We start from the raw sequence: 16,113 nt of genomic DNA, 5'->3' as shown, positions 1-16,113 counted from the left end.
GCATGTATAATTGCTATGATTCAAATTAATTAAGGGGGGTCTACATATATATTGGAAAAATAGTTCAGAAATCATATAAATTACGGCAATAAAAAAAAGTCCTTACTAGCTACACAATTCTTCCAATCTTCCTAAGAGAAACCCTAGCCGTCGTCGTCTTCGAAGAATCTTCAATCTCCAACGGTTCCCCTCGTCTCTTACGGCCGATTTGGCCTTAAGAGATGAGGGGAACCACGGATCAACGTCTGGCATTAAGTTTTGCTACCTTTTGTTAGGTTTTTGTGTGCTTCTCGGTGGCGTCTTGGCGATGGAGATGCCGTCGTCTAGAAGATTGGTGTCCTGACTCCTTCATCGTCCTGGTGTAGGCGTTGCAACCTATGCCATGGAGTCAGTGGTTCTCACGACACGTCTTTTCGGGTTGTTGGTCTTTTTCCTTGTGGATTCATCGACGAAGCAGTTTTGCAGCTTGTCTTGCAAAGTGCATTACCCCGGCCACAGTGCATTCAATGATCTTATGTACTCACTGTTTGAGGTGGGTGGCTCTACGGCTTTTCAAAACCTCTGAGGTTAGTTTAGCTTGTGCAAGTATGATATTCTGCAATTTTGTCAACGAATACGTGTAGAAGTATCAAGATGCGAAGGATGGATCAAGAGAAATTTACTTCGAAGGACTACAATGAAGCTTTTAGTTTTGTTGAGTATCTTTGTTATTTGTGTTCGTTCGTGTATCGATCTTTTGTACTTTGTCTCTTGAATCAATAAAGTCAGATCGTTGCTCTAAAAAAAAAGTCATGTCTTATTTCATTTTTCAGAAGTAACTAAGAAAAATGAGAATAGAAGTAACTCGAACATGTCTTCTTCCAAACAGGGTTTTCAAAAATAAATAAAAATAGCGAACCAAACAGAGTTTTCGTAGGACCCATGTTCTTGGTTTTCTTAGGGAGCCCATTTATTGGTGGGCCCAGTATTCTGATTGATCTTGGCCCATCCGTACATAATGGTTCTGCCTTCAATGTGTTTGTGAATCTAGGAAGTCGATCAATTGGAGCTTGACACGTGAGATAAATTGGTAGAGATGTTAAAGGCAGCCAATCTCTGAAAGTGACATAACCAACGGCAGGAGAAAAGAATCCATAAACAGAGATGGATCACACTGTAACTGATTGTGATGTCATACAAAAGCAAACAGAAAGTGATCAAGCACTGACTTATAAACACATCAGAAAACAAGTTGGTTAAATTGTATGTTGCATTTTGATAAGCTAGCTCACAAAAAACACGGTATTTTTATAATAACTGGACAACATACAATGTTTCTAGTTCTTTCTATCGACCCGAGATATTCAATATACTACTCCCTCCGTTACATAATTCTTGTCGTTGTTTTAATACTACAGATATATGACTAAGAGTGTGTCATATGCTAGGCATCGATGAAAAAAACCCTCGAACACCCCTTTTCGTCGAACAATCCATCAAAGATTTTGCTAGTTCGGATAATGGCTTTTTCTTAGAGGAGGATAATGGCTTTTATGGTAGCTAGTGTTTTTACCGCGCAACAATTACCATATCATCTGCATATGAAAAAGAATTCTCTTCTTCAAATATTTAGGTTTTCATATCCATCTTTGTAAAGGAGGATTCAATGAACCCGACTATATATAGAGATATTTAAGCTACGAAGTACAATGAGCGTGGTAAAGTGCATCGATCACTTGTTTATTAAGAAAAACACACTTCTTCTTTTTTCAAATGGAAAACACACTTCAATTGGACTAGGGAGTTCAACTTCCCCTTCTGGCACTATCGCTCAGCCGCTTTTCAATGACGTGTCGTGTTACATGCACATTACAACATAAAATACGAAGTTATTTATGTCTCATTATCACTCTTGGAACAAATTTTATCGGATAAACCGAAAGATGTACCGGACGACCGTTGGAAGAACGCTGCATTTAAGGATTTATACTGTCATAAAACATTTTTTTCGACCATCAATTTATTACTCTCTCTGATCCTAATTTTTGACTCAAATTTGTCCAAATATGGACGTATGTATTCTTAAAAAACGTCGACAACAGTTTAGAACCGGAGGAAGTAGTTTTTAGAAACTACTACTACGTGTATTTGAAACGCAAGAGTTTCACACGAATTTCTAGCTTTTTAGGGCTAAAGCAAGAAGTGAGTAGGAGAAGAGAAGCACTTTATAGAGCACGCGGCAGTACACGGCTTCTCCAATTCAGGTATCGAAAAAGCCCTTGCAAAAGCTTAGAAAAATTCCAAGCCTTCAGAGGCTTTTGCCGAGCCCCACTACGAAAGCAAAGCGAGACCGAGAGCAAACCCCCACTCTGCCCCCAACCCAACCTCTCCTCCGATTCCCCACAATGGTGCCCGAGGTGTCGCCGTCGCGGTCGCCGCCGCGCGCAGCCGGCGGGGTCCTCGAGGATAACCCGCCACCGCTGCCGCCGCCGATGCAGCAGCAGCAGCAGCGCGCGGGGGGTGAAGTGGCTGATGAGGAGGCCTCGCCGCCGCAGCCGCCTCAATCCGCCTCCGTCGTCGTCTCCTCCAGCGCCAGCGCCAGCGCCGCCGCCGCCAAGTACGTGCCCCCGCGCGGGGCCGAGCGCGCCGCCAACCCGGCCGGGAGCGACGGCCGGCTGTGGTACTCGTGGAACGGCAGCCGCGCCAAGGACCGCCGCCGCGCTCAGCATCAGCAGCCGCCCCCGAGGCAGTATGAGCAGTATCAGCAGCCGCCGCCGCCCCCGAGGCAGCAGCCGCAACCGGTGTCGCAGCCGTGGGCCCCGCCGGAGCCGAAGCCGAAGCCGCGGCCGCCGCTGCCGTCGCCGTCGCCTGAGATGCCGCCGCCGCAGCGGGACGCGCCACCGCCGGTGCCCATGCCGGGCTCGGCGGCTAGGTCCGCCGAACGGGACCGCAGGGGCGTGACCGAAATCATGTCGAGGAAACGCCGTACGGCGTCCCTGCAGCGCGCTGCGCTGGTGGCGCGTGCTGTGGCAGCGGGGCTCTGCCTGGCGGCGCTCGCCGTGCTCGCCGCCGACAGCCGCAAGGGCTGGGCACTCGACTCCTACAGCAACTACACCCAGCTACGGTAAGCAACCAAGCAACATGAGAAGGGAAAGAAAGAAAAATCCCTCTGTAAAATTCAAATTCACAAAATTATCTCCTTATGTTCTGGTTAGGGTTACTGGACTGATGGTTTCCTTTTACGTGCTTGTGTTCTGCTGCGGCGTAGGTACTCGGAGGCGGTGAACGTGATCGGATTCGTGTACTCGGTGTTCCAGTTCTTCGCGCTGGCGGCGTTTTTGAGCAGGAAAAGGCCTTTGATTCCCCGGCCCAAGGGCGATTACTTCGACTTCACCATGGATCAGGTTTGCATCCTGGAGCCTCTTAGCTCCTTTTCGTAGGTATCTTTGGTCCTGTTTAGCCTGCAAGTCATGTGATGTTAGAAAGGAATATGGGTGAGATATCAAGTCACCATGGTGAAGCAAAGTATTATTTACCTTTCTATGCTCACTGGGATTTCTTTCTTGTGATTAGTGATTTGCTCCTTTATGCTCCATTTTGTGATGCGGTCACAGTCAGCATGGTTATGCTCTCATTGTCTCGATATGCTCTAAATGTGTGCATTCTGAGTGTCCTAGTTTACACTAAAAATGTAGAAATCCCAGTGAAGCCTTATGATTGCTTTTTTTTGTTATAGTTGACTAGTACTACTATGCAACATTAGTGTGGATTGTAAACTGGATAGGTGTAACGTGCATATTACATTGTGTTGTAGAGTACTCTTCGTACTTCGTATATGATGGACAACAGGAGATTTGGGTATGTTTTGATATGTTTGTTTCATTCCGAAATAGTTAAATGTGGTGGAACGACAATTGAGAGCTGTTTTAGGGAAAGAGATAAATTCACTTTTTTCTGTCAAATGATTATGTTCTGAAGTCCAAACGGTACAGTTGATCATTGAATTATTGATCACTATAGAGGGGAATGGTTTTTATTTACTCCCTCTGATCCATAAAAAGTGCCGCACACTTAGTACAAAATTTGTACTTAGTACGAAATGGGCGACACTTTTTATGGATCGGAGGGAACAGATATTATTAACAGATATTATTAGCTGATTGCTTCATGATGATGACACTGTATTAGCCAATAGGCTTAATTGTACATATAATTTCAGTTTAAGTTTCTAAGCAAAAAGAAAAAAAGTTTAAGTTGCACATACTTCCCTTATGTGTTTTGCACTTGAGGTGAGACATTGGGACCTGGTTTTGAGCACATCATTTCCAGTGTGTCTGTTAATCATCAGGTGAATGGTCTGGATGGCCACTTGTGCCAGCAAACAAAGAGGACGACAAGTAGGTGGGATATGCCATTTGAACTAGGAATTAGAGTGGTCCCTTTTTCTTTCTTTCGCCAGCTGTAGGAATTAGGTATCTGAGATAAATATACTCCCCAAAATGAAGTTTTCTCTGTCACTGTTAAACCATTTTATGCAGCAACGGATTTGCTTTACGTTCTCTGAATAGCTTTCCAGAGCTTCATGTGTGTTTGTTTCATACAGACTTCACACTAAATATTCGCCGTTAGTTTTTTGTTTGCACGAGATAACCTTGCTTTGTCAATCTCTGCAAGGAGAGACCAATGCTGAATTTTTTATTTTATTTGGATTGCAGGTGCTCGCATACCTCCTGATATCGTCGTCATCCTCAGCAACTGCTCGAGTAAGCGATTGGATCGACAACTGGGGGAGCGATCCTTTCCCGAACATGGCGAACAGCTCCATTGTCATATCTTTCCTGGCATTCGTGGTTTTTGCCATCAACTCCCTCATCTCTGCCTACAATCTCTTCCGCCGAGATCTGTAGCTGCATATACCAATAATCTGTTATTAATTTTTCATTTCTGCACATAGTTTCCAGTGCAGATATTGTTGTGTTGTAGTACATGTATATGAGTTAATGACAATGGTTGTCTGAGTTCTTGACTTCTAGTAATGTTATATCCCTACATGAACTTGAGTTTCTGCGCCCATAGCAGCTGCTGTATGTTACTGTGATGCGTTCCCCATCTGTTCAAGAATATACTCCCTCCATTTCACAAAGGTTGGCTTATTTTGTTTTGTTAAGACAAGGCTTTGACCAATGAAAACTCTATTGATATGTATTTTTTCATACATGAAATTTATATCAATGGATTCATCTTTAAAAGTTCTTGCTAATAATCATGGTTTCGTATCATATAACTTACGTATTAATAGAGTAATTCTTGGTCAAAGGCTTGTCTTAACGAAACGAAATACGCCAACCTTTGTGAAACGGAGGGAATATGATGTTTTGAACAACAATACATTGTCCCCAATAAGCATCTTCTACAATCAATTTGCAGTAATTAATGGAGTTATAAAGTGCTTGCGAAAATGAAAATAAAGGTGTATGTTACTTTCATGTGACCATTTTTTGCATGAAAATAAAGGTGTATGTTACTCTGTACAAATTCGTGGTCTAAGTTGACTCAAGTTTGATAGTAAAAAATCAGACATTTTTTGCATTACCATCTATATTTATTAAAGTAACCAACGGGAGAATACATGCTAATCATCATCGAATTAGAATTTGATGGGGTCTAGCCGTTCAAAACAAATCAATGGGTACAGTCATCTGCAGCCCTATGCTACACATTAAGGATCAGAACAAGACCACAATCACACCTTATAGTTACAAGTTACAACACCTGAAGCTGATGGGAATGGCAAAAATAAGCAGGCTAGTTCAGCCTAATAATAATTGACGAATCTATAACAACTCCAGCTTGTCTGGATGAGTATACTGCCAGATTAAAAGGCTACTTCAGCCTATTTAGTTATTTTGGTCAGTTAATGATGAATCTTCAAGCCTCCAATTCTCCAAACTCCATGGTATGGGTGTGGCAGCTATTTGCACTGCAGCTGCCTCTGCAATGGCTTTGAACTCCATGTCAGCTCTTGGATGGCAGTAGGGAAGATCACTGTGGGCTTTCTTTTGCTCTCCTCCAGGTAAGGGAAGTCCTCCGTGAAGTGCAGGCCTCGGCTCTCGTGCCTCGCGAGCGCACTCTTCACGACAAGCTTTGCGCAGCAGAAGAGGTTCCTCATTTCGCAGGCCTCAATCCCAACATTGGTAGGCTTCCAGCCCCTCCTGAACAAGAACTTCTCCCATTCTGACTCCAGATCACCAATTTTCCATTCTGCATTCTTCAGCCGGTTCGTCGACCGCACTATGCCAACATACTCCCACATTATGGATTGCAGCTCCATCCTGGTCTTCTTTGTCCTCTCAATTATGTCAGACAGTGTACTGTCCGTAATGGAGACAGAGAGCATGGGCCGGGCCCATTTAACTGCAAGACAAGGGTCAGCATCCACATCAACCATGTGATCAATCGAAGGCTGCACCGCTCTCTGAGCAAATACCAATGCCTCCAGCAATGAGTTGCTCGCAAGACGATTAGCCCCATGCAATCCAGTGCAAGCAACCTCACCAGCAACATACAAGCCTTTCACACTTGTTTCCCCCTGCAACCCGGCCCGGACACCACCGCACATGTAATGAGCTGCAGGAACGACGGGTATGGGCTGTTGGGTGATGTCCAGACCGTGCCGCAGACATTCAGCTGCTATATTGGGAAAATGAGCAAGAATTTTCTCTCTTGGCTTGTGGCTGATGTCCAAGAGGACATACTTCTCTCCCCGCTTCTTCAGTTGATCATCTATGCTTCTCGCAACCACATCCCTCGGCGCCAACTCTGCACGGTCATCGTATAAAGGCATAAATCTCTCCATGGATTGGTTGTAGAGAATTCCTCCATCTCCTCTGACTGCTTCTGTTACAAGAAATGCATTGTCTCTTGTTTTAGCTGGCTTTATTGGGAGGCCTTCGTCTGATAGTGCAGTTGGATGGAACTGCACAAACCTGTCATTGCGAAATAAACATATTTTATTATGTAAATCCATATGCAAGGAAAGAAAAATTGCCAAGTAAGTAAGGAAAAAACTGAAGGAACTGAGATCAACACAGTAGCTATTGCTACTAGTGCAACACTGGCCAGGAAGCAGGGTGAGTAATTCTGTGAACAAAGGATGAGCATACATCAAAGGAAAGGAAAACTCACTCCATATTGGACATCACAGCCTGAGCACGATGACACATTGCGATTCCATCCCCAGTGGCCACCTAAAAACATTGAGATTCCGAGTCATTGTGAGAACTGCATAACAACTAATTTACATCGAAGACAAATCAGATGGTGCGTCATTATTATATGTTCATCTGCCATTCTGTCATTCAAAAATATGTTGTGATATAAGACAGACAGATAAAGAGACATGCACTAAAATCCATTATATTCAAAGATAATAAAGAGTGGATGCTTGAAATACCGGTGGATTTGTTGTTGTTGGATATATATGGCCGGCTCCTCCAGATGCAAGCAATGTTACTTTCGAGATGAAACGGATTACCTGGATATCAGATAAGATCCAAGTGATGTAGCTTGAAAGTAACATTTGATGAAATTGGCGACTAATGTTGCAAATGATGGAGATGAGATGGAAAAATGTAAGAATTCCAGTTGGTGTACCTTCTGAGCTTTGGTATCCAATGAATCCACCCCATAACAATGCATTTCACCATTGTTCTGCAGTAAAAAACTTCACTTTAGTCAACATAGTTTCAGTGGAAACTCTAATGATAGGTGCAAATCGGGCAGGCATTGTACATAGCACATACATTTCTGTTTATGGAACATGAATTGTTATTTGGCTGTGGTCCCAAGAATAACTCGAGTAGGGAGACATGCCAAGTTGAGTGTGATTGAAACCAAATAAATCAAGTGGAAAATAGGAATAGAAAAAAGGGGCAACTTATCAAACCAGGTACAGCACATGCATCAAATGGAAAAATGTAACTTGCAGGCTTCGCTGTACTTCAACAACCGTTGCATTTAAGAGGTCACTATCGGCAAATGTTGCATTTAAGACGTCACTGTCAACAAATATTTGGAAACCGACAACACCGCTACGGCGGTACCTTATGACTTGTTAGTCTGTTTCCTAAAAATCAAAGAGTACAACAACCAGACTCTGGCTTTTTGTAACCTCCAGGCCACATAATTCCGTGATTTTGTCGCTTGTGAAGTCGCTATGAGCATGTGAAAAGGGGGGATGGCTATTCAGCCTTGTGCAGAAAATGGCTAATCCCCACTAATCCTCATCCAATCAAATCCAGTAGCAGCTTGCATACAATTTTGGGACTAAGTATTGCCACAGACTCTTATCAACAGGCAACTAGTGTCCAATCCAGTTTTGGTTTTAGGAACCCCAACTTAGACCCCTCCGTAGTCTGCAGGATGGCACCTGAGTAGCAGACCAGTGGCGGAGCTGGCATGTAGCCATTGGGTTCAAATGAACCCAATGAAATTAGGCTAATCCCTTTATAATCATCATTTATTTACTGTTTATAACTAATTGGAACCTACTTTTATTGCTGAGTGAACCCAATGAATTTTTTTTCTAACTTCGCCACTGTAGCAGACGACTTTCATGCATGTACATAGTTGCAACGATTGCAGGTGAGCAAAACGGTCAGCAGCAAAATAGTAAACAAAAATATTGTCCATCAAATAACAGGACTGCAGTTACACACAAGGTTTGACAATGAAACAAGAGGTAACATATCAATTAACAAATGATTTTCATAAGAATAAAAAAAATACCAACCTGACAGGTCAATAGATCAATGGCAAAGTGGTGACCGAATAAAGATATGTTTTCATCATTTTCAACCGCTTGAAGGAGCGCCCTCTCAATCTCTCTTCCTGTCATATCAGCAGAATGAACAATTCTGTTGTGAGAATGTCCACCTTCCCTTGCGAGGTGCAGCCTACCATCTTCGCCATGGTCAAAAGAAGCACCCATGGCTATTAGCTCCTTCACACGCTCTGGACCTTCAGTGCATACTATCTGAAATACAGCATGGAGGTTATTAATCAAGAACAGGCAAGGACCCATATCATTCACGATATGATGGCAAACAAGAAAGCAACTATTGCAGTCATAATTGACGCTAAACTTACCCTAACAGTCTCTTCATCACACAGATAAGCCCCTGCAACAATTGTATCTTGCATATGACTTTCTACAGAATCCGAGGGGCATAGAACAGCACTAACACCACCTTGTGCGTAGTTTGTGTTGCTCTCATGAGGCTCTGCTTTGGTAATGATAGCAACAGAGCCATGCTTAGAAACTTCTAGAGCATACCTTAGGCCAGCAACACCACTCCCAATAACCACGAAATCGAAATATCTTGTGGAATCATCTTGCAAGCATGGGAGAGCGGAGGCTCTGATGGAGCCAACCCTGTGCCTCGTAAGATGTTGGGAAACATTTACAGCCTTCACGCCCATGAAACGGGGAGTACTGCAGAATCTGAAAGCATAACCAGCAAGCTGTCATCAGCTTAAACAGTAGAACACTGATTTTTCAGGATTTGACATCAAAGCTTGCAATTTTCAACAAGTAACCCCAAGTACAGATTAATAACAGCGATCAATTTGAGATACTTTCATCACTGTTTTTCTCCTTAACTGAATCCAGTTATCCTAATCTTGAAAAATTTGGCATTGCTTTCCTAAAGAACCGTTTGGTGGTTCAAAGGGCGTAAACTCTGAGCAACTTGAATGACAATGATAAAAAAATGACTCCAGATCTTACATTGTGATTAGGGTAAGCAAGGCATGCTCTAATAAACAAACAATCCGGGCAGGTATAAAATAAGACCCTTGGCAGCCGAAACTTCACCTGGAGACATCAAGCTGGGCGCATCTTTTGAAGCACAGGTAAGGCATTCCAGAAGCTTGCATGTATCCTTTCTCCGGATGCATCGTCCCTGAGCAGCGGAGGCTACCGAGCCCGTTCATTAGTTTCGCCATCCCGGCGCTACCTCTGCGAGGATTCAAAAAAAAAAAAGGCACACGGGCTAATCAATAACCATGTAAAAGCTTCCACAGAAAGGAGGGCGGCAATTGAAGAACTCGCAGCAGCAAGTGAAAAAGCAGGGAGACGCCCACATGAACGGCAAGATCGAACACCGAAAATAAATAATCTCCGGTTCTGCACCCGACAAGATCTACGCTACGGAAACCATTTTCCGGACCAAGAAGACGACACCTACCTCTACCAGTAGAAAAGATCCAAGAAACAGGTCGCTGGCGGCGTAGAAGGGGGGCTCTCCTAGTCTCCTGGCTCCAATGGGGCTGCGGGAGGAGGAGGAGGGTAGAAATCGAGCTTGGCCACGACCTTTGGCCCCTCCCAAGGAGCAGGTGTGCTGGGGGGAGGGTGCGGGTGGGCAGGGCAATGAGGAATTTTATTGCGGAGGAGAGGAGAACAGCACGATCGTGCTGAAAGAGACGAGGAGGAGGCAGCAAGTTGGGCGCGGAAGGAGGAGGAGGAATCGCTGGAAAAGGGGAGATGTATGGGTGGTGTTGTGAGGAAGATTCCTCGCACCCCGAGAAGCCACATCGTCGCCCGACGGTCGTCTCCGCCCGCCGCCGCCGCCACTGCCTGCCAATGCCCGGCTGGCCGCGATGATTTCCTTCTTCGATCGCTGAATCCTGGCGGTCCCATTGTGGGCCGAAAAGGGTGTTTCCTTTTCTCCCGTTTTCAGGGGCTAGCTAGCAAGCAGAAGCAGGCCAAGGCCCACGTGAATGAAAGCCTAGTGAAGTAGAGATGGGCTTTTTATCTGGCCTGTCAGCCCGTGGAGCACACACCGTGACTCCGATGCCATTGGGATTTACTTTCTTTCGCGATAAAACCTCGTCAACAAAGTGTTTAATTAGCTATGCTACTGATTCCACTAAAAAAAGAAGTTATGCTACTAATTATGCACGCGTGTTGCCCTTCTTTATTTTACTTGAACAACAACCTGATTTTATTGATTCATGGGACTATGGGACAATACAGTCGAAAAGAAGACGAACAACGAAAGCCGTCGATGAAACAAAAGGTTCCATCATGGTGAAGTAGCATATCTAGATCAACATGTCGCATCTTGATGCTCATCCACGTATCTCCATGACGAAATTGCAGTTACAAAAATTTGCACGGGCTGAACTAATCTCGTAGATTTTGAGAACTTTGCATGGGTCGTCCAACTAAGACAATGGCAAGCCAAATCGTTGAGCGCATCATAAACATGGACACATCTTTTTCAAGACAAGCTGTGAAACTGATGCTCCATCAACGAGGAGAAAGACGGAGCACAGAAAAAAAAATGATGGTGAGAACTACCGACCCGGCGACCCCGGCCCATGAAGCATGCAAGAGTGGAGACTCGATGTGGCTGGGAAGAGCGTGTAACAGATTGATGGGATGGGCAGTGCTTGGTCGGGGTATGATTCCATCGTATTTTGAGGAACTAATTGGTTTCCCTTCAGTATAAACGGGGAATATTCGCCCGCCTTAGAACCAAATCGTTTCGTCTCATTCAAGGTGTGTTTGGTTGGTAAGTGGGGAAGGATGGGTTGGTTCCAACCAAATTTTAAGAGCGGGATCAACCATATTTCGTGTTTGGTTAAGATGAGTGAACCCAACCAAATTTCATGTTTGCTTCATTTGATCAAACTGAACGGAATTTCTTTTTCTCCAACCACCTGCGAGCGGCGGGTCCTCGGCGATGCGACGTATGAGACAAAATGGAGAGAAAAACCTATTTGAACCGATTGGCACCGCATGGGCCGCCACAGCTCCTGAACCAAACACGCCCTTAGTCTTTGTCATTCAAACCAAACAAATGGAGGACTTTGATTTCAAGCCATTCTATTCTAAGTACCTAGTGATAATTTTAGCAACCAAAGATTGTCCCCGTGGAGGCAGCAGAGTGTCATCCGGCTGACCGCTTCTCCTAGCAAACAAACCTACCTACCTTGCGGTACTAGCAACATGATGCATCTATGTGAGCATGCATGACCAGTTAGGCCACGTACTACTAGGACGATCTGAGCCGTCGAGAGACGTCAAAACTCCTGTCTCACAATTTAGGCTCTGGACGATGCAGCTTATCCGGATCCGACAAATCTCGTGCTTCTATTATTACAAAGTAATACTAGTACAAATACAATACAGATAGAGGAAATTACATTCTACGCTATTCAACTTCGACTCCGCCAGGTTACTCCCGCTGACGGTGTTTTTTTTTATTTCACCTTTTACTAGTTCTACGCATCTTTTTTACGGCATCACTTAAAAAAGTGGCCGGTACACTACATGGGGACATAAATAATCCAATCTTATTTACGGCGTCCTGGTAGAGTGCCGTTCGGGCGCGGCCGCCGCACCACGATGACCGGACCGGGCCAGACCGGACCGGGCGAGCCCGCACGACCGGTCTCGTTCCCGTTTTTTTTTTTTTGGAAGGGAGTGACGTTCCCCGTTTTGAACCGCATAACTAGGCAGCACGGAACGGAAGAAACAAGGCTGTCCCGGCAAGCAGTCCAAGAAAGGCAAATCCCCCGCGTGCGCGCTCTCCTCCTGCCGCGTCCCCTCCACCTCCAGGCTCCAGCAGCCGCAGCTTCGCTTCCAAGCAACTTTCTCCCTTGCTCCTCACGCGCCATTGCTTTCGTTTATAAACGCGGGGATAAACGAAACGAAAGGGAAACACACGCGGTTCGCTCGCCTCGGTCTCTCCTCACAGCCTCCCATTTCCTAATTCCCCCCCCTCCCGCGTATCTCTGTTATCTCGGCTGCCACCGCCAACACAACAGAGCACCAGCAGCTAGCAGCAATGGCGCGCCTGGCCACCATCCTCAGCTTCGGAGACCACGCCCAGGCCCAGCTCCCACACCCACAGCAGCAGACCCCGCCGCCTGCGCCGGAGGAGGAAGAAGAAGAAGAAGAACGAGACCTGTTCGACGATGCCGCGTCCGACGGCAGCGCCGACAGCTTCGAGTTCGCCTTCGCGCCGCCGCTCACGGCCGACGGGGCCTCCTTGCCCGCGCCGGCGCCGGCGGACGACATCTTCGCGCACGGCCGCATCCTCCCGGCCTACCCCGTCTTCTCTTTCAACAGCGAAGAAGACGACGCGCGCGGCGGCCCGGCGTTCTCTGCCACGGCGCCGCCCTCGCCGGACACGTGCTGCGCGTGGGCGCCGCGGTCGGCGCCGGGCTCGCCCGCCAGGGAACGCGCCTTCCCCAAGAGCGCCTCCACGGGCCAGAAGACGGTTTCATTTTCGACGGCGGCGTCCCCCGGCCGGTTCCGGCTGCGGGACCTCCTGGGAAGCAACGGCAGGTCGCACAGCGACGGGAAGGACAAGTTCCTCTTCATCCAGCCCAAGCCCAAGCCCGCCGCCGCCGCCGCCCAGGCCGCGCCGGCGCCCAAGAAGAAGAAGAAGCAGGGCGGCAACGGAGATGGCGGCAACAAGAAGAAAGCAGCGACGGAGATGGACATGGCCACGGCGCACAGGCTCTTCTACAGCAAGCCCGGCGGCCCGCAGCAGCACGCGCAGGCGCTGCCCTACCGGACGGGCATCGTTGGCTTCTTCGCCGCCGCGCACGCCCTCCGCCGCCCGCAACACAACCATCCTTACTAGATCCCGGCGACCGTCACAAGGATTTGTTTTCCGTTAATTCGTTGGATTTCTTTAATTCTTTCTTTGGCTGGGTCCGATCGTCAGATTCGGTCAAGAAGTGCATGCGGGCCGTGAATATAAAAACTTCGCAAGCTTTCTTTCTGACTCCGATGGAGAACTCGTCAAATTTTGGCCGTAATTTCTCTCCGTCCGAATTGATCCCGTAAAAATGAGTTGACTGGTTGATTAACCTGACCGAGCCCAATACAAGTCGGTACTAAGATTATCGGATAATTCCCTCCGTCGTATAATTCTTGTCGAAATATTATATGTATCTAAGCAATTTGTAGAAATAAATACATTTATATTTGAAACAAAAATTATGTAACAGAGAAAATATTTGCCAAAAAAATCTACGACGTGCTATTACCAGAACCTGATTTGATTGGAAGCTGCAGCCATGTTTGCATGACCGATCCGGGTCAAAGGCTGGCAATTTGATCAATGTTGGTTCGGTTGGAAGTTGGTGGGCAAAGCAGAGGAGGCTTCTGTTTTGTTTTGTTTTTCTTGGGTTTGTGCACGAGGAACGAGTCGCACGTTTTATGCGCGCGCCCGTGTGCTTCGTCTTGCCGCGTAGTCCTCTCCTCATAGTGTTGTTTAACGGTTTAGATTAGTAGTGTAAGAACAGGATGGGACCGAGATTTTTCAGACATTTTTTATGGTGATTTTCTTCTAGAAGAAGGCGGGTGCTTTTGCCGATTTGGGAATGGAGGTAGGTTTAGAGTTGAAACCAACTATTTTGGTTGGACTTTTGGCAATTTTGCTGTTCAACGCACCCGAGTTTGTTGGCTATTCCGCGGTCGGTGTTCCCACTCGGAGGCCGGCTCCCGAGTCCCAACGACTCTTCTAGTCTTGTTGCTTTGTGCTGTGTTTTATGGGGAAATTCATGTGAAGCTACATGGGTTTTTGAGTTGAAAGTTTGTGGGTTGAGTTTTCACGGGGAAGTTTCTGTAAACGTGTAAGAGCTGAAACCTCTTTCTTTCTTTTTTGAGGGGTTGAACCTTTTCCTTCCAAGAAAACTCGTGTGGCATTAAAATATTCTTTTCATGGAGTTGACCTTTGAGGAATACTACTCCGTAGGATAGACCAGGTAAATGCAGGCATAGCATGAGCCAACGAGTAGTTTCCTCCAAAAGAAAAAGAAGGAGAGGATGAGAATTGTGAGTAGTTTCCTAACAGATTCTCAGCGCATCTCCAAGGCGAACCCTCAAATCTTCCCGATTTGTCCAAATCTATCCATATGGGGATCTAAGTGCAAAATACATGATGCAATGAGAAATCCCATTTGTCCAAAAATGGTCCACGCTTTTCATTTTTAGCAAAACTCATCCAAATCTTATCCACTTGTTTTTTTAGCGCACATGTCAAAAACTCGTGAAAAGATAAACGAGGGTTCCCGTTGAACGACCGATATTTTCCACGCCCTCGGAGATGCCCTAACGCACGAGCGCTCTTAGGAAAAGTATACTGCTGAGTACTTTTTTCTTCTTTTTTTAGAGGAACGAAAAGTATACTATTCTGCTGCCGAAACCCGAGCCAACAACCAGGCCCGGCTTTTACAAGGCCCAAAGGCCCACTTTAACATCTCGGCCTGCTTCCCACCCCTCTATATAACTCAAAGGGCATTGCTGCCGCTTCCTACTCAGCAAGAAATCTCATCGCTAGGGTTTCGCCGCCGCCGCCTCCCCATGCCGTTCATGGCACGGCGGCGCCATCTGCTGTTCGTTTCTTCTTACGAGGTTTATCTGTTTTCGCCTTCTCTCGCTGCCATTTTTTCCTCTCCCTCTGTGTTGTTTGTGCCGTGATGATTGCTTACTTCTGACACCTCTTGTACGAGAAGCGCCTCAAAAAGCGCTTCGCTGAGCAGATCACAGCAACTGTTATCTGAGCACCGATCACGCACTATTTTGGTTTAGTTTATGCATTTGGATCACTGTTTTTGTTATGTTAGAAGGGGCTGGCCGTGATGAGCATTGCTTACTTCTGACACCTCTTGTATGAGAAGGGACTTGTCCCTTCCATGAGCAGATCAAGCAACCCTCTGAGCTCACCTTTTGATCCTTGCCTTTGATTTTTACCAGTAGTAAATTTTTGTGTCTTTGTGTTTTTTGACGAATTTTTTTTTTCACGGAAGTGTCTGTGTTGTCTGTTCAATAACATGAACAGCTATGATGAGCATTGCTTTCTTTCTGACACCTCTTGTATGAGAAGCGCGCCTCTCTTTTGAGAAGTGCTCTTCGCTGAGCAGAGCAAGCAAATGTCTGAGCTCTCAAATTTCAAACTCCCTCTGCACTTAATTTGATTTGCTATCAAAATTCCCTCTGCGCTTAATTTGATTTCTTATCAAAATTACCTCTGCATATGACAATCACTGTATGCTTTCATTTTTCTGAATGAGAACAACACCATGAATATGCATGACCTGTGCTTCTACGGA

The 16,113-nt window shown here is 46.0% G+C and overlaps 3 protein-coding genes and 3 non-coding genes across 7 annotated transcripts; 5 read left to right on the top strand and 1 right to left on the bottom strand.

Moving 5' to 3' along the window:
* The first annotated feature begins 2,235 nt into the window (after nucleotides 1–2,235).
* On the top strand, nucleotides 2,236–5,122 carry LOC100827596 (CASP-like protein 4A2). 2 transcript variants are annotated; one of them, XM_024461753.1, is made up of 4 exons: nucleotides 2,236–3,103; nucleotides 3,248–3,383; nucleotides 3,794–3,837; nucleotides 4,695–4,853. In XM_024461753.1, exons 1-4 carry the CDS (start codon nucleotides 2,385–2,387, stop codon nucleotides 4,711–4,713), a joined length of 918 nt encoding a protein of 305 aa, XP_024317521.1. In that variant the 5' UTR covers nucleotides 2,236–2,384; the 3' UTR covers nucleotides 4,714–4,853. The 2 variants fall into 2 exon arrangements, with proteins under 2 accessions (XP_024317521.1, XP_003574185.1); XM_003574137.4 differs by lacking the exon at nucleotides 3,794–3,837 and having other exon boundaries at nucleotides 2,254–3,103; nucleotides 4,695–5,122.
* Nucleotides 5,123–5,566: 444 nt separating this feature from the next.
* Nucleotides 5,567–10,617, bottom strand: LOC100840441 (L-aspartate oxidase, chloroplastic). Its single transcript, XM_003574097.4, has 8 exons — nucleotides 10,227–10,617; nucleotides 9,854–9,997; nucleotides 9,127–9,481; nucleotides 8,771–9,013; nucleotides 7,633–7,689; nucleotides 7,433–7,513; nucleotides 7,165–7,226; nucleotides 5,567–6,965 (listed from the first exon to the last, which is right to left on the bottom strand). Exons 2-8 carry the CDS (start codon nucleotides 9,982–9,984, stop codon nucleotides 5,951–5,953), a joined length of 1,944 nt encoding a protein of 647 aa, XP_003574145.2. The 5' UTR covers nucleotides 9,985–9,997; nucleotides 10,227–10,617; the 3' UTR covers nucleotides 5,567–5,950.
* Nucleotides 10,618–12,468: 1,851 nt separating this feature from the next.
* On the top strand, nucleotides 12,469–13,910 carry LOC100836156. Its single transcript, XM_003570841.4, has one exon. The coding sequence runs from the start codon at nucleotides 12,834–12,836 to the stop codon at nucleotides 13,635–13,637; it is 804 nt and encodes a 267-aa protein (XP_003570889.1). The 5' UTR covers nucleotides 12,469–12,833; the 3' UTR covers nucleotides 13,638–13,910.
* Nucleotides 13,911–15,473: 1,563 nt separating this feature from the next.
* LOC112272097 lies at nucleotides 15,474–15,567 on the top strand. The gene has a single exon (XR_002965793.1). It is a non-coding gene; the product is annotated as a small nucleolar RNA snoR1 (small nucleolar RNA).
* Nucleotides 15,568–15,635: 68 nt separating this feature from the next.
* Nucleotides 15,636–15,724, top strand: LOC112272095. Its single transcript, XR_002965791.1, has one exon. It is a non-coding gene; the product is annotated as a small nucleolar RNA snoR1 (small nucleolar RNA).
* Nucleotides 15,725–15,840: 116 nt separating this feature from the next.
* On the top strand, nucleotides 15,841–15,944 carry LOC112272096. The gene has a single exon (XR_002965792.1). It is a non-coding gene; the product is annotated as a small nucleolar RNA snoR1 (small nucleolar RNA).
* The last annotated feature ends 169 nt before the right edge of the window (nucleotides 15,945–16,113 follow it).

Source organism: Brachypodium distachyon, chromosome 3, assembly GCF_000005505.3.
Source record: "Brachypodium distachyon strain Bd21 chromosome 3, Brachypodium_distachyon_v3.0, whole genome shotgun sequence".
NCBI classification, from domain to species: Eukaryota; Viridiplantae; Streptophyta; class Magnoliopsida; order Poales; family Poaceae; genus Brachypodium; species Brachypodium distachyon.
Note: the sequence above shows the minus strand (reverse complement) of the source record. Positions and strands in the feature narration are given on the sequence as shown.

Coding starts and splice junctions, on each gene's coding strand:
- LOC100827596 (XM_003574137.4), top strand. CDS start 2,385: ATGGTGCCCGAGGTGTCGCCGTCGCGGTCGCCGCCGCGCGCAGCCGGC. Junction 3,104..3,247: donor AGCAACTACACCCAGCTACG/GTAAGCAACCAA, acceptor GCTGCGGCGTAG/GTACTCGGAGGCGGTGAACG. Junction 3,384..4,694: donor TCGACTTCACCATGGATCAG/GTTTGCATCCTG, acceptor TTTGGATTGCAG/GTGCTCGCATACCTCCTGAT.
- LOC100840441 (XM_003574097.4), bottom strand. CDS start 9,984: ATGGCGAAACTAATGAACGGGCTCGGTAGCCTCCGCTGCTCAGGGACG. Junction 9,482..9,853: donor GCCCAGCTTGATGTCTCCAG/GTGAAGTTTCGG, acceptor TTATGCTTTCAG/ATTCTGCAGTACTCCCCGTT. Junction 6,966..7,164: donor GCTGTGATGTCCAATATGGA/GTGAGTTTTCCT, acceptor TCGCAATGACAG/GTTTGTGCAGTTCCATCCAA.
- LOC100836156 (XM_003570841.4), top strand. CDS start 12,834: ATGGCGCGCCTGGCCACCATCCTCAGCTTCGGAGACCACGCCCAGGCC.